Genomic DNA, 17,947 nt, shown 5'->3' on the forward strand with positions numbered 1-17,947 from the left:
ACGGCCATTTATAATCTCCTGGTTTCTGAGTCAGGAGTGTGCACACGGCTTAGTTGTTTCTGTCCTTAAGGTTTTTTATTTATTTATTTGTCTGTTTATTTACTTTTATTTCAATGGGATTTTGGGGAATAGGTGGTATTTGGTTACATGAATAAGTTCTTTAGTGGTGATTTCTGAGATTTTGTCGCACTCATAACCCAAGCAATGTATGCTGTACCCAGTGTATAGTCTTTTATCTCTTGCCAGTCCCTTCACATTCCCCCAAGTCCCCAAAATCCAATGTATCATTCTTATAGCTTTGTGTCCCCATAGCTTAGCTCCCACATATGAGTGAGAACATATGATGCTTGGTTTTCCATTCCTGAGTTACTTCACTTAGAATAATTGCCTCCAGTTCCATCCAAGTGGTTGAAATAATATTATTTCATTCCTTTTTATGGCTGAGTAGCATTCTACTATATATATGTGTGTGTGTGTATATATATGTATGTATGTGTATATATGTATGTATATATATACATATATCTATGTATACATAGGTGTGTATATAGTATATATACTATATATACTGTGTAGTGTATATAGTATATATAGTGTATATAGTGTATATAGTATATATACATGTATATATGTATGTGTATATATATGTATATATACATATATATATGGCATTTGAGCTGGTCTCATATTTTTGCAATTGCAAATTGTGCTGCTGTAAACACGCATGTGCAAGTATCTTTTTTGTATAATGGCTTCTTTTCCTCTGGGTAGATACCTAGTAGTGGATTGCTGGATCAGATAGGTCTACTTTTAGTTCATTAAGGAATCACCACACTGTTTTCCATAGTGCTTATACTAGTTAAATTCTAGCCCACAGTGTAAAAGCATTCCCACTTCATGGCATTCACCCCAACATCTATAACTTTTTGCTTTTCTGATTATGCCCATTCTTGCAGGAGTGAGGTGGTATTGCACTGTAGTTTTGATTTGCATTTCCCTGATAATTAGTGATGTTGAGTTTTTTCCATATGTTTGTTAACCATTTGTATATCTTCTTTTGAGAATTGTCTATTCATGTCCTTAGCCCACTTGCTGATAGGACTGTTTGTTGTTTCTTGCTGATTTTTTTGAGTTCTTTGTAGATTCTGGATATTAGTCCTTTGTTGGTAGTATAGATCATGAAGATTTTCTCCCACTCTGTGGGTTCTCTGTTAACTCTGCTGATTATTTCTTTTACTGTGCAGAAGCTTTTTAGTTTAATAAGTCCCATCTACTTATCTTTCTTTTTCTTGCATTTCTTTTGGAGTTTCTGGTCATGAAGTCTTTGCCCAGGCCAACGTCTAGAAGCGTTTTCAAATGTTGTCTCCTTGAATCTTTATAATTTCAGGTCTTAGATTTAAGTCTTTGATCCATCTTGAATTTATTTTACATAAGGTGAGAGATGACCCAAAAAGGTCCTAGAATTGGTAAATGAATTCAGAAAGGTTTCAGGACACAAAATTAATGTACACAAATCAGTAGCTCTGCTATATACCAATAGCGACCAAGCTGAGAGTCAAAGCAAGAACTCAACCCCTTTCATGATAGCTCCAAAAAAAGAGAAATACTTAGGAAAATACCTAACTCAGGACGTGAAAGATCTCTACAAGGAAAACTACAAGAAACTGTTGATAGAAATCATAGATGACACAAACAAATGGAAACACATCCCACGCTCATGGATAGGTAGAATCAATATCGTGAAAATGGCCATACTGCCAAAAGCAATCTATACATTCAGTACAATTCCCAAAGGCATACCACCATCCTTCATCACAGAACTAGAAAATAAACTCTCCTAAAATTCATATGGAATCAAAAAAGAAGCCCAAATAACCAAGGCAAGACTAAGCCAAAAGAACAAATCTGGAGGCATCACATTACCGAACTTCATGCTATACTACAAGGTCATAGTCACCCAAACAGCATGGTACTCATATAAAAATAGATGCATAAACCAATGGAACACAATAGAGAACCCAGAAATAAAGTAATACTTACAGTATACTAATCCTTGACAAAGTGAATAGAAATATAAAGTGGGGAAAGGATATACTATTCAACAAAAGGTGCTCAGATAATTGGCAAGTCACATGTAGAAGAATTACCATAAGGTTTTACAAGACTTTACCACAGTATAGACTGCATTCTCACCTGAGACTCACCTGAGTACACATGCACTTTAAAGCTCTTTCAGATTCCTGTAGAACTAATTTCCTTGCATGGTCTATGACTTAGGACTTCAACTTCTTATTGGATCCTGGCTGAAGGTTGTTCTCAGGTCCTAGATGCTGTGGGCAATTCCCTGCCATGTGATCTTCCCATAAGCAATGTACACATGGCTCTGTGCTTGCTCAAGAAAAGCATGGAGTGTCTCTCTCCAGTCTGCTAGGACAGACGGTTATATAATACAACACAATCATTGGAAATACATCTCATCACTCCTGCCATACTATATTGGTTAAAAGTGAGTCCTAGATTCTGCCTGCTCTCTGTGGGAGTAGAATATACAAGGCTGTGACTCATCAGGGAGAGGGTCATGCTACGGTGTTCCAGCATCTTCAGCTTTTTCAAGTATCAGAGTACTGATACTGGGTGAGAAATCTGTCCCACATCCACTGACACTGAGTAGACCTGGCACCCCAGGGCACCTGGGAATCATCCTTTATAAGAGGTGTTTTAGGCTGACTCATCTTCTGTTGGTGGTGTGCAACATTAACAAAATATCTTAATTTGTCCTATTAAGTATATCCTGACATGTCTTTGAAGTTCCTTAATTACAGGCATCATAAGCCAATTCTGTCCAAATATATTCAAAATTTATATTTAATAATAGAAAAACAGATTATAAAGTAGTCTGCAAAACAAGACTCAGAGCAATAATGTCAATACTCAACTTCTTCAGCTTCATGCTGGGTTAGCTGAGACCATTTGCATGAGTGATAGAACAGGTACTGGATGCCAGATACTGCTGTGAGCACTATTGGCCTGCTGCCTCTAGAAATGTGCACAGGGCCAAGGCTACAACCATAGGTCTCAAAATATAAATATAATATACCATTTTTGTTTGTTAATTCAAATGCTTATTACTTCTACCATTACATAATACCATAATTGATAGTCTCCATTCTGGATAAAAATATTATTAGAGCACTCTTTAAATGTGGTATATTTAAAGCATACCTTTCTATGTATTTATTACTGGAATACAAAATCATACATGGTATCAAATACTGTAAACTCTGAAATAATTACCATAATTTTTTCAGATATTTTTCCTTCATTTTCAACATAGATGTGATCATATCATGTGCATTTTATTGATTGTTCTCAACATCAATTTCTTCTATTAATAATATAATAACAAAGTTGGCATTCTCCCATTTTAACTTAATTTAAAATGTAAAAGTAAAAGGAATGAGGTAGTCGTTCTTAGAAGAGAAACAAAAGCAATTCAACAAAAGCAGGAAAAAAATAATAAATTTTAAAAATCATGTTTATAATGACAACCTAGTACTATAGACAAAATACACCAAATTACCTAAAATTTCATGGGAGATATGCACCATTTTAGGTCAATTGATGTTTTTCTCTCATTGAGTTATTTTAGGAAACTTGCCAACTGTTGAGTGTGGGTGGAGATTCCAGCGTGGCCCAAGCAGAGGGACTCTATGAGGAAGGAGAACCCACGTAAGTTTGGCACTTCTTGGAGCTGCTTTAACAGAATAGGCAAGAGCTGAGTTCTTAACTACAGGCTGGATTTCATATTGAGAAATTTTCTGAGGTGTGGGTTAGGAAGAGTAGCTGGAGACTGGATGAGAAACATAAAGTGAAAGCTCTCATATTCTCCTGAGTTTTCCTTCTACTCCTGCACTGATTGTCCTTCATGCAGGTCTAAAACATAGGTCTTAGGTTTCTATCATGAATCTCCTACTGATCTTCCCAGCCATAGCTCAGCCCTGGTTAACATTTTAACTAATATGATATAAGGCATCTCCTGTATGACCATTCTCTCTCGTTTCATCCTCAGATATAGGACATACGTAAAATCAATTTTTGGAAGCTCACCTATGTCTTGCTGGGTTGACTAGGAAGGTGTGACATGACCTAACCTTAGGTCCTAAGGTGATATGACCCAACCTCACTTTTGCACGGGAACTTCTGTAACCCTTGAGTCACTAAATTCCTAGAGCCCCACAATAAGCACAGCGACCCTATGAACCTGCAGTGGCATCAGGGCACAGCCTTGAAGGGCACGCAGGGGTCTATTCAACACCTTGATTCTTTCCAAGAAATACTTACAAGTTTCCATCTTGGTTAGTAGTTCAACTCCAACCACACCAGTATAGGGACCCCAGCAAACATGAGCAACAGAGCTGGGTTTGCACCAACACTTGACCTCTGCCACATGTCCTTCATGCTTGCTTTCACTGCTGCTGTCCAAAATCTTAATATTCTTATTTTGTATTAGGCAAAAAATTGCCATGTGTTATCCAATTTTTTTCAAAATTCTGTTGGGTATGGCATAAAACACGCATGCTGCCTAATTCTTCCAAACTTGAATATTTATTTCTAAAACCCTTGATTTGCAATTCAAAATCCTCACCTTTTATTTCAACCTGCTGTGCCTGAGACTGGTCAAACACATTGGACACATGACTTTTGTTTTTAAGTGGATTTAACAAAGTCAACCTAGTAGCCCAAAAACAGGAATGTACATTGTTTGACATGGGTAATTCCTGAAATCGTGGTGTAAAATGCTATGCCTGCCCCTTTGCTGGACAGAGACATATGCTAAGAAAATGTGGAAGTGTGAAGGTGGAGGGAAGAAGAGAAACAGTTTTTATGTTACTAAACAAACTTGGCTGTGTCTGTAACCGGTAACTATTCAAACAAAAGAAAATCCAAAAAACATATCAGTTTTAGGTTGACATGAAGTAGCCTTAATTACAAAGTCGTTACACTGAATCTTTTTAGTTGAAAAATAGATGTAGGAAAGGCTAGGAGGATTTAGATGAACTTTCATTCAGTTTTCTCCATTATCATGTCTGGTTGCTCAGTGGGCACTTGGACCCCACCATTCTCCTACAGGTTCAGCCTGAGGTGTAGCCCCAAGACTCATAGGAGCAGCTTCCTGCAACTCATCCCCCTGAATTCTTTACTGTCTTGCCCTCTATGGTGCCTGCTCCCCCGACAAACAACACATGTGGGCAGCTGGGCCACCCAGCAGAGAGGTTTGTGTTCGGGGCTGTACCACTGTGAGGGAGCTTTGTACTTTGCATGCAGTAATAAACGCCAACATCCTCAGGCTCCACTCTGCTGATTTTCAGTGTGAAATCTGTGCCTGACCCACTGCCACTGAACCTGTCTGGGACCCCAGGTTCCCGATTGGTAACTTTATAGATCAGGAGCCGTGGAGACTGGCCTGGCTTCTGCAGGTACCAATCCAAATAGGTGTTTCCATTACTATGCAGAAGGCTCTGACTAGACCTGCAGGAGATGGAGGCCGGCTCTCCAGGGGTGACGGGCAGCGAGAGTGGAGTCTGGGTCATCACAATATCCCCACTGGATCCTGAAGTAATGAGAGAGAAGTGCAAGATTATAAACAAACATTACGAGGCATTTTCATTATTTGTTTTCTGTTACGTTTTTCATGAAAATCATTATTTTTGTGAGTGCATTTTTGGTTTGTATCCCAAAACATCCAATTTCACAAAGAATCAAATTTTTGAGGCAAAAGGGAGTCAGTTGAATTATCTCACACCATCCACCTCTTTCTGTGTCAGAATCTTCTCCAGATCACAGGCCCCTGCTCCTTCTAGAATCTTTCTCACTGTCACTGATTTAAACACCACATGCCCCACCCTGGAGGACAAGACACATCTAACATGGGACAGAATACCCATGAAAGGCAGCAGGGCCCCAAGAGCTCACCCTCCCACTCCATTCTCCTCCTCCTTCTCCCTTCCATCCTTACCAGGGACCCAGAGCATCAACAGCCCGAGGAGCTGAGCAGGGAGTCTCATCGTGAGAATATGAACTGAGGAGTCCTGATCAGTCAAGGCAAGGGTAGAGCTGAGTTTTATCTCAGAGTCACAAGGGAAGGTCCTCCCGAGGGAACAGTATGCAAATCCCCTGGTGGGTGCAGCAGTGTGGAAAGAGCCAAGGGGAGTGTGCAGGGACTCTGTTGTGAGCAAAGTGACATAAAATATCTTCTGCATTTGAAGGACCATAATAAAGATAAAGTTGATATTGCCTGAGTGGCAGAAGTGACATATTTAAATGTTTCCTTTCATTTTCTTTAATAGATTTTTATTTTTTTCTCACTTTCTCAGGCACGTTTTACACTTCTCTTTAATAGGTTGAGTTTTATTAAAATTTGATTATTCTTTTCAATGTTAATTTAAGAGTCTGGTTTCTGTCTTTTTTAAGTTTTTTTCCTTAATGGAGATAAAACACATAGAGTAAAGCTCACCAAACTTAAAAGTGCAACTGACTAAAGTTTATGCATATTCACTCTCCAGATGAAACCCTAGAAAATTCCAAATACTCCTGATGCTTCCCTCATGCACCATCTTAGTTATTTCTTCTTCTGTCCCAACCATGCTAACTGTCATTCAGGCATTCTGGTGTCTATCACAATAGATTGCGTTTTTCTGGACTGAAAAGTCACATGGATTGAAAGAGTATTTTTTGGTTTGCTTTCATTTTTCTGTTGTTTTTGTCTAACTTCTTTCTTGCTGCTTTTTTTGTGTGTGCTGTGTGGGGTGGCTTCAATCCTACCCCTGGGCTTGAGTGCTGACTGCTTTTATTTCCTGAAATTGTGAAGAACTTCCTCCTGAATATCTTGTAAGAAATATCTGCTATTTAATTTTAGTTTTCTTTTCTTTCTTTCTTTCTTTTTTTTTTTTTTTTTTTTTTGAGATAGAGTCTCACTCTTTTACCCGGACTGGAGTGCAATGCCACCATCTCGGCTCACTGCAACATCCGCCTCTCGGGTACAAGCAATTCTCCTGCCTCAGCCTCTGAAGTAGCTGGGATTACAGGCAGGCACCGCTATGCCCAGCTAATTTTTGTATGTTTAGTAGAGACTGGGTTTCACCATGTTGGTCAGGCTGGTCTAAAACTCCTGACCTCGTGATCAGCCCGCCTCGGCCTCCCATAGTGCTGACATTACAGGTGTGAGCCACCGTGCCTGGCCTTTTCTTTTATTGTTGAAGGATATTTTCACTAGAAATAGAATTCTTGGCTGCCTTTTTTCCCCCTGGAAGTTGATTATCTTCTATACTCCCTGGGTTACAATAAAATATTAGTCAATGGTTTTATTATTGTTTCCCTGAGTTTTTATACTGTGTCGGTTTTTTCTTGATGCATTAAGTTTTCTCCTCTTTGTCTTTCAACATTTTTACTATAATATGTTTAGTTATGAATCTCATAGTGTTTATTCTAACAGACATTATTGAATTTCTTTAATCTACACATTAATGCATTTCATTACTTTTGAAAAGTTGCTACAGTCCTTTCTTCAAATATTTTTTCAGGTACTTTTTCTCTTTTGTTTTTATTCTCTCAGTATTGGTCACAATTCTCTTTTTCTTCGAAGGTTTGGTTTTTATTTTAAAACTGTACATTTTAGATTATGTGTTTCTGGATTCTATTTTATTGTCCTGAGCATTGTTAAATATATTTTAATAACTTGCCTGGACCTATACTGAAGAATCTACTGCTCCCTCCCCAACCCCCTACCATGATGTTTGATCACTGATATCTCTGTTAATTTTTAATTCTTAATTTAAATATTTAGCTTAGATTTATAAAATCTGCATATGTGTTTGCTTAGTGGTCACTCATGATTTGGGCAGAAGTTTTGCTCAAGTATCTGGAACTCATAAATCTACCTTCTCCCATTCCATCTGTGTGTGGCCTGAAAAGTGCATGCAAGATGCAATCACTTCTTACCTCCCTGTGTTTTTACTTATCACTACGCCTCCTTCAATCTCTGTTATTCATACTTGCAGCTTTTAAGTCACCAGGAATTTGTGCAGAGATTATCTCAGCAATTCTATAACTGTCTTAAACCAGAAATGGACTAGTAACTTTCAGCTGGGTTACCACTTGCCCCAGCTAGGGCTCTCATCTTAAACTAACAAAGCTGTGGTCTTGCACAGTCCATTTCCTGCATAGTTCATCACAGTTAGCTGGAAACACTAAAGGATCTTGTTCCACAACAGCTCACGTCCACTCTCTTTGATGGCAAGCTGCTGGTTTCTGCAGCCATCCTCATGTTGGAAAATCTCCAGTTCTGCAATTCATGTTGACTAAGCTGGAGTGAAAGGGATCTGTTCCAGGCAAAAGACCTCTGACTAAGCTGGAGCGAAAGGGAGCTGTTCCAGGCAAAAGACCTCTGACTAAGCTGGAGTGAAAGGGAGCTGTTCCAGGCAAAAGACCTCTGACTAAGCTGGAGTGAAAGGGAGCTGTTCCAGGCAAAAGGCCTCAAACATTTCCTGTCCTTACCCAAAGCACTACACTTTCTTATAAAGATATACATTTAAAAATTTTTTTAAGCTTTGCCAATTTCCACAGTGCTGAAATAGGATTGATATTTTTTAGCTTTATACTTATATTTGGGTTTGTTGTTTATTTTTGCGGAGGCTTTAATAAACTCTTTGTGACACCATAAACAGAGATGTCTTGTAAACTGAATTTAAATGACTATAATAGCCACATTGAAAGGGAATGGGGATATTTACAAAAATAAATAATTTTGAAATTGAGAATTTGAACTCTATACCGTCAGTTTAAAGAGAAACCAAACTCTTAACAAATAGAAAACTGTAATCCCCAGACTTCACATTCTCAGATGAACACACAGTCAATTTGTAAAATGCCTTATACACATTCTAGGACTGAGAATATAAATAAATATACTCTACATGAAGACAGACAAGATTGTCTTTAACAGACATAAGAAACACAAAAAGGAAAAGGTGGAAAATATGATGACCCTTGTGAAATTATTTAATTAGAATCCATATGTTTTGCAGTTTTGTAGATATATTTTAATTAATTTTGAAATGCTTTTAAACTTAAAATTTAAATAATACAGTAAAGATTGTTCCCCTATACTCTTCCTGTAGCTTCTTCCAGTGTTAGCATCAAGCATAATTACAGTGTTTAAGTACCAATACCAGAAAATTAACAGAGATACACTGCTATTAGTTAAGTAAATTGCAATCTCCTTCAGATTTCACTGATTTTTCCAATAGTGCCCTTTTTACATTCCAGGGTAAAATCCAAGATAGTATATGACAGTGAGTTATTGTTTCCTTACTGTTTCCCAAACTGTGACAAATTTTTTAAATTTTATTTATCTTTCAGGATCTTGAAACTGTTGAAGTGCACTGGCCAGTTACTTTGGAGAATATCCGTTAACTTGGGTTTATTTGAAGTCTTCTATTGACTAGAATCACATTTCTTTTTTATTTTTAACGAAAGTAAAAATACACATGGGATGTGTCTTCAATGTATATCAGGAGTTAAATAATGTCCACATGTCCTATTACTGGTGGTGATGAATGAATACAACCAATGAAATCTGTTTTAGAAGGAAGTCTTGGACAAAGCTAACTGAGACAGCTGCTTCTACTACTCTTTGTATTTGGTCATATGCAGACTTTTGGATAAATAATTTTTTTCTGTCAGATCCTGTTTCTTCTCATGCTTTCTAGGCTTTAATCCTTTTAAAGCTTACTGCACAGTGGAGAATATTAAATTAATTAATTAATATTGACTTTAATAAATGAATAAAGAAATATTAGCTCTTAAATGACTAAGTTTTCTATCATGGCCATTTACCACGAAAATGTTAATAGTCTGAAGAAAACAAAAGAGAAATGGGATTTATTAAAACATGGTAGTATCCACAAATGAACAGCTGTTCTTGAGTCAACTGTTTGGATAAACAAATAGAATTTTCCATCACTTGGAATATTGCAGGAACCCAATGGACAGCTGCAGCACACACTGAGCTACTTCTACGGAGAAGATTCAGATACCATTGGTGTTGTATTAGGATGTGCACAGTTCAGACACTGTGTCTGGAAATATGAGATTATGTCCCTTCGTTAAAGAATGTGTGACTACATATGCATGGCTACAATCATTTGTAGAAATATGTACTTTTCCAAATTTTTGGGGTTTTATCATAAGATTCAATGGAATTATGTATTTGAATAGTAGTGAAACAAAAATATTATATGGAACTGGAAATTTTTGAGTATATACAGAGAGGCTATCAGAGAAAGGCTAACCATACTTTACTGGATACAGTTAATCTGCCTGGGACTTTTGGAGGAAATGGCTGAAAAGAAATGTGTTTGAAGAAGTACGATGTGGGTTAAAAAAATCAAATAGTCACAACTTGAAAATTCTTTCCAGCGAAAGCAGATGACTTTACAAAAAGGTGAAGTGATGTTTCAGTTTACCAAATCACCCTCATACATACCCTTTCACTTTTCCTTTTTTGCCTTTTCATTGGGTAAAATTTTGGTAGTGAATGGTGAGAAGAAATGCACTGGACAGATCTGGGTGAGTATAATCAAAGGCTGAGCATTTTAGAAGAGATCAAGACCAAATCACTAGGATTTTAAACACTGTGAGCTGGTTAATGAATAAAATCTGTCCCAAAATCTAATGCTGCTTGTAGAAGAAACACCCATGGATTAGATTTAAAGTTGTGTCACATAACTCTTGGCTAAGTTGATCTAGTGATGATAATGATGATTATTTTAGTGCTAAATATTGTAATAATAGTAATAACAAAATTAATAGCAGCATATATTATATCTTGAATACTGTTTTAAACGCTTTAACTTGTTTAAATTGTAAAAAGACCTAAAGGTAGATCATATCATTGTCACAGTTCCAAAGATATGGAAACTGAGGCAAAGGAAGGTTAAGCAACCTTACCAATGTCATACACTCTGTAAGCATCAGAGCTGTGACCTCATCTAAAAGAGCTTAACCTCAGGGTTGGCCAAGATAATGTCTGGACTGTTGGATGCATATTGTCTGACTCTAATTCCAGAATGGATGCAGACTTCAGTGGTACTTGGAGTAGCATTAACAAAACGACATCCTTGCCTCCTACAGAGTGATTTGGAAAGCCAAAGAGTTAAACTGCTTGAAGAAAAGAAGCAGATTTATTTATAGAAAATGAAGTTCAGGCGTGTGAATATAGGCTCTCAAAACTGTTAAGACGAAGAGGGGCTGGTTTTGGGTTGATGGAAGGGTTTTACAGAATCAAGTGGCATATTAATGAGAAGATCACCCAAGGAATTGTTTCCTGCATTGACAGCATAATCATCTGTCTTCAGCAATATGGTAGTGGTACCCTGAGGGGTCAGAGTCTGTCCCTGCTCTTCTGTACCGTTGTGGTCGTCCTTGCACCTATAGTGCTGGAGGTACTTGAGTGTTGTTCTTTGAGGCAGATTCAGGACCCTTGGGAAAGATCCCTAAGCAGTAAGGAAAAGGTGTGCTTGGAAGATAAAGTTCTGATCAACTCTTCATTTTAACCTGATTCCATCAACTACCAAGGGAGACAGCTAGACACAGTTGGGACAGAATCAGAAAATGAGACCACAGGTTTCTATTTGTTCCTGGCACAAGACAAAAGTCTTCTGCCAAATGCCATTCACTGAATCTAGATCATGGGAACAGAAGGACATAGAGATACAATTCTGTGACCAAGGATGGATATTTTACACTCAGGCTCAGATAACAGCCTTTTCTGACCTGACCACTTGAGTAAAAGGTGACCAATATCATATTTACACATCCACTCATATAGATAGATATATTTTATCAAATGTGATGGTATAAATATGAATAGTAAACCATTTAGAAAGATATTTAGAAGAAATTAAAGTAATAATATTTGAATTACAAAAGTGCAATTTGCCTCACTTGTGGAAAAAATGTACATATGTATATATTTCTCAAAACTCAGTGGCTAATAACACTAAGCATTTATTTTCCTATTCAGAGATGTTCATGATAACAATTATCTTGCTGGTCAAGGAAAGGCTTAGCAGGATAGTTCTGCTGCAGGGCACTGAGCTTGTCTCCAGCCTTTGGATTGTGTTTGATCTGGAAACAAAGCAGAGCCTATCCAAGGTACAACATTCCTATGGCAGGTAGCAAAAGTAAAGAAAATTTTCAAACAAAGCTGAACAGGCAAATATAAGTCTAATGATCAGTAACACAAGTGCACACATTCCCTTTTGGGTGGAGTATAAATTAGTTCACTACTGTGGAAAACAATTTGGCAATTTCTCAAAGAACTTAAATCAGAACTACCATTCAATTGAGCAATCCCATTTTTAGGGATCCTTTTGTATATGTAGCAAAAGGAATATAAATCATTCTATCCTAAAGACACATGCACATGTATGTTCATTGCAGCACTATTCACAATACCAAAGACATGCTATCAGACTAAGTGCTCATCAATGGTAGACTGGATAAAGAAAATGTGACACATATATACCATGGAATAGTATGCAGCCATTAAAAAACAATGATATAATGTATTTTGCAGCAAGATGGATGGAGCTGGAGACCATTATTCTAAGTGAACAAATGCAGGAACAGAAAACCAAACACCGTGTGTTCTCACTTATAAGTAGGAGCAAAACATTGAATACACGTGGACACAAAAAGGGACCAATGGACACCAGAGTCTACTTGAGACTGGAGGATAAGAGGAGAGTAAGGATCGAAAAACTACCTATTGGGTACTATGTTTACTACCTGGGTGATAGAACAACATGAACTCCAAACCCCCACAATATGCAATGTACCTATAGAACCAACCCGCGCATGTACCACTGAAACTAAAATATTATAAATACTTAATAAATTCTATGATTTGAAAGTTAAAAAATAAAATAAAACAATTTCTTCTTGAAATTGGTCATTTCTCTTGCGTAGTTTCTCTTGTGATGTATGACCTGGACAGATGCAATAACTGCGATTCCTCAGGTATCATAATTGCTGTTCTTTATTAAATCAGGAGGGACAGTGTCATGTCTGTGCTGCAGGGGCTGAAGGAGAGAAAAATAGAGTTCGAATGGAGGGGAGCTTTCCTGGCTTTTTCTACCAAAACTTCCAAATCCTGGCCTAATTGGAAAAAAAGCCGTCAGCAGAGGAAAGTACCATAAGGAGCAGCTGGGGCAGCTGAGCCTCACCCTTCTGTTTCCCTTGGTGGTTTGTGTTCGGGCTTGTAACACTGTGGGAGGGGAATTATCATGCTGTTGACAGTAATATGTTGCGATATCTTCAGGCTGCAGGCTGCTGATGGTGAGAGTGAAATCTGTCCCAGATCCACTTCCACTGAACCTTGATGGGACCCCTGTTTCCAAATTGGATGCCCTATAGATCAGGAGCTTAGGGGCTTTCCCTGGTTTCTGTTGATACCAGGCCAACCAGTTGCTAATACCCTGACTGGCTCTGCAAGTGATGGTGACTCTGTCTCCTACAGATGCAGACAGGGAGGATGGAGACTGGGTCATCTGGATGTCACATCTGGCACCTGAGATTGGAAATACAAACACAAATATTCATACTAGTAGTCGTATTATAGGAAGGCTTCCATCAAGAGCCAGGCTGTACTGAACACACTGGCTGAGTAAATTTCTAGTGTTCTCCTTCCTTACCTGGGAGCCAGAGCAACAGGAGCCCCAGGAGCTGAGCGGGGACCCTCGTGTCCATGCTGTGTCCTGTCTGAGACTGACTCCTGCACAGGGTGTGACCAGTCTATTAATAAGTCTTCAGGGCAGGGGGCTGTGCTCTGGGAACATGCAAATCATCAGGGGATGGGGCAGGCTGGGCACAGCTGCAGGGCTGGCTCATCTCAGTAACTCAGCACAGGGGCAGTGTCCCCAAGGTCCCGGGTCAGACCAGGGCAGCGCAGATTTGCGTGAAGGGAAAGTATTTCTCTCTAGAGGGCCTATAGTTGCAAAACAGATTTTGGAGGCAATTGCCAACATTTTTAAAAAATGAACCTAAGGACTAGATCAAATAATGTATTCTTTGGTTGTATTGGAAGTATGTAGGAGAGTGTCATTGTTATAGGGAATGCATAATAAAGTCTTAGATGCTGGCAGTATCAGGTTTTCACGTTACTCTCAAATCGATTCAGTAGATGTAAAAATCCTTTTTCCTGTACTAACATTTCTGTCAATGTGAAATTCTTTCCTTTTTTGAAATGAAAAGAAAGATTTTATCAGTAGCATTTTATTCTACTGAAAAGCATTTTGTAATGCCCTTAGCCACTGTTAGTACCAGCACAAGGTCAAGCAATTCCCTGCCAGTGCACAAAGACGATACCATAATTCCTTAATGGATGCATCACTCACAGATACACCAATATTCCAAGCTATAGGTCTCTTTAATATGTAGGGGCTAAACAGGCTGCACTTTATTCTTAGTTTGTGGATCCCCATATACTACTTTTCTGCCATTGGGTATTATTTTCCATAGTTCATCAGCATAACAGGTTGATCATTGATGCCAGATTTGATTACTTTAATAAAAATCTGTTTCTTCCTCCAAGTATAGGAGCTTGGATTAGGATAAGCCTAAAGCCCTGGAACAGTCTAGGCTCCCGTGATCACTTGTCTCCAGAGTAAGAAGACCAAGACCACAGCCACTATGCAATGCCCTGAGCTGCACTCCCCACCAGCATGTTTCTGGGGGCTCGGGAGCAGTTCCTTTGGAGCCTGGCTTTCTGGAGAGCAGGTGAAAGGGAGGCCCTGGGGAAAGGCCAGGTCACTGAATCCTCTCTCCTAAGTGATGACAGCTGCTACTTAGTGCATGTCCCTGCTGTGCACCATTAATGCCACTTTCTTCTTTTACTTTTTAGCCATGGGTAGGGATATTATTCTGACCAGTTGCCAGTCTACCTGTCTCATATCTAGGAAAGACAGTCTCCATCTCCTACCAAGCCACTGCCCATACACAGAGAGGTATTTCATGAATCCAGATAAAACTCAGACACATATTTGAAGCCTACACCTTACATAGATCACAAGGATTACACTAGCTCTCCAGCAACGATCCCTAACCAAAATGGAAACTCAAAAATGACAAAGAATTCAAAGCATGGATTTCAAGAAAGTTCAGTGACATCAAAGATGAGGGTGAAAATCAACACAAAAAAACTTCCAGAAAACAAAGGAAGACATAAACATCTGAAAATGAAATCAACCAGAGGTACCGGAATTGAAATACTTAAGAAATCTGAGTATATAACTGAAAGCTTTATCAATAGACTGGACCAAGCAGAAGAAAAAATTTCAGAGTCGTTTGAAGAGTGGTGACTTGAACTAAGCAGTCAGACAAAAATAAGAAGAAAAATAATTTTTTAAACAACGAACTAAGTATCAGAGAAATATGGGACTATGTAACACACCCAAACCTACTAAATATTGGCATTTCTGAGGAAAAAAAGAGAATATGAAAACAATCTGAAAAATATATTTGAGGGAATAATTCAAGAAAATGGCCCAGCAGTGGCTCATGCCTGTAATCCTATAACATTGGGAGGCCAAGGCGGGTGGATCACCTGAGGTCAGAAATTTGAGGGCAGCCTGACCAATATGGTGAAACCCCGTCTCTTCTAAAACTCCAAAAATTAGCTGGGCGTGGTGGTGCACGCCTGTAATCCCAGCTACTTGGGAGGTTGAGGCAGGAGAATCGCTTGAACCCAGGAGGCAGAGGTGGCAGTGAGCTGAGACCAGGCCACTGTACTCCAGTCTAGGCGACAGATCAAGACTCCATCTCAATAATAATAATGCAGGAAAATTTCCCAAATCTTCCTAGAGAAGTAGATATCGAGTTATAAGAAACACAGAGAATAACTGCCAGTTACTATACAAAATGAATATCACCAAGGCATATAATCACCAGACTGTCCAAGTCAACGTTAATGAAAAAATCTTAAAGGCACCTAGAGAAAAGATCAGGTCACAGTTGCAAACGAGAAAAGAAAAAAAGACAAATGGGACCTAATTAAACTAAAGAGCCTCTTCTGCACAGGAAAAAGAAAAAAAAAGGAAAACTATCAGCAGAGTAAACAAACTATAGAATGGAAAACAAATATTTGCAAACTACACATCCTGCAAGAATCTATTAGCTAGAATCTTAGGAAAAAAAAACTTAATTCAACAAGCAAAACAAAATAAGCCCTTTAAAAAGGAGGCAAAAGAAATGAACAGACACTTGTCAAAAAATAGACGAGCAGCCAACAAACATATCAAAAAGTGACAACATCACTAATTTTTAGAGAAATGTAAATCAAAACCACTATGAGATACTGACTCATACCAGTAAGAATGGCTATAACTAAAAAGTAAAGAAACAAAAACAAAAAAAGACAAAACAAAACAAAACAAACAAACAAACAAAAAAAACAACCAGATGCTGCAAGGTTGTAAAGAGAAATAAACACTTATAAGCTGTTGGTGTAAATGTAAATTAGATCAGTCACTGTGGAAAGCAGTTTGGATATTTCTCAAATAACTTAAAACCCAATTACCATTCAATCCAGCAATCCTATTACAAGGAATATACCTAAAGGAAAATAAATTCTTCTATAAAAAAGACACATGCACTTGCAGGTTCATTGCTGCACTATTCACAATAGCAAAGACATGGAATCAACCTAGATGACCACGAATTGTGGAGTGGATAAATAAAATACAGTATGTACACACCATGGATTACTATACAGTCACAACAATAATGAAATCATGCCCTTTGCAGCAACAGGAATGAAGTTGGAGGCCATTTTCTAAAGTGAAGTAACACAGGAACAGAAAACCAAATACCACATGTTCTCACTTATAAGTGGGAGCTAAACATTGAGTACCCATAAAGATGGGAACGATAGACACTGGGGAATACTAGCGGGGGAGAGGGGAAAGAGGGAGTGAAGATTGAAAAACGACTGACTGTATTTTGTGTTCACTACCTGGGTGAAGGGATAATTTTTACCCCAAATCTCAGTATCACACAATATACCCACATAACAAAACTGCACAGGTAATCTCTGATACCTAAAATAAAAATTGAAGAAAAACAAACCATCCAATTTATTGACAGTATTGTGTATGTTTAAAACTAAAGAGAATTATTCTCATTTCTGCAAAGAGATGTTTCCATTAACTGTAAGTATAACCAAGTAATATTGTTTCTTCTAGCTTCTCTTCATGTTTTGCATGTACCCTTTCTTGCACTGCCACAGAGGCCTAAATACAATAAAATAAAAGGACCAGCTGAAGAAACTGTCTCCAGCTGAAAGGAATTTCACTTCTTCACTGGAAAACAGGATTTCCTCAAACTTGTCTATTGCATACAGAGAAAATACTACAGAGAAGCATTCACTGGAAAGGCTTCCTTCTTCCGGCCCTGAGAAGGAACCAGAGACACGGGGAGGAATCTGAAAGGAGAATCTGGTGATTCTGAGCTTTACATCTGAAAGGTTGATTACAAAATTGAATCGCCACCTGGAATGTCTGGTAAATTTGGTGCTCCTTCTTGGTGTCAGGAATCCTCTCACAACAGGAAAGAAGGAAATATCCCACAGATAGGCCTGCTGGTTCATAAGGACTGGGAAGAGGTCCCTTTTCTGAGCCCCCTAAAAATGCCTGGTGGTGTGTATGCCTCTTGTTCCCCTTCGCATTATTATAACTAACTGCTTGTGTTCCTGCTTCCTCCTTCCTCCTCTTCCCTCTCCCTGAGAGCTGTGACTGTGCCATCTTGTTCTTCATTCCTCAGGTAACTTGGGTAACCACATAGCACACTGGGAGCTCAATAATTTAATGAATGGGAAAAAGATGTGCAGAGG

General features: G+C 38.4%; 1 protein-coding gene and 1 gene segment (V, D, J or C); both read right to left on the reverse strand.

Moving 5' to 3' along the window:
* LOC126934449 (uncharacterized) overlaps positions 1-17,947 on the reverse strand; it is a 76,287-nt gene that overhangs the window by 25,613 nt on the left and 32,727 nt on the right. The gene's annotated exons all lie outside the window — the stretch shown is intronic.
* On the reverse strand, positions 1,032-6,147 carry LOC126934479 (immunoglobulin kappa variable 2-28-like). The segment is given in 3 exon segments: positions 1,032-2,424; positions 3,581-5,611; positions 6,017-6,147. Coding segments are annotated over 2 exon segments (480 nt in total).

This window comes from Macaca thibetana, chromosome 13 (genome assembly GCF_024542745.1).
Source record: "Macaca thibetana thibetana isolate TM-01 chromosome 13, ASM2454274v1, whole genome shotgun sequence".
In the NCBI taxonomy this organism is placed as follows: Eukaryota; Metazoa; Chordata; class Mammalia; order Primates; family Cercopithecidae; genus Macaca; species Macaca thibetana.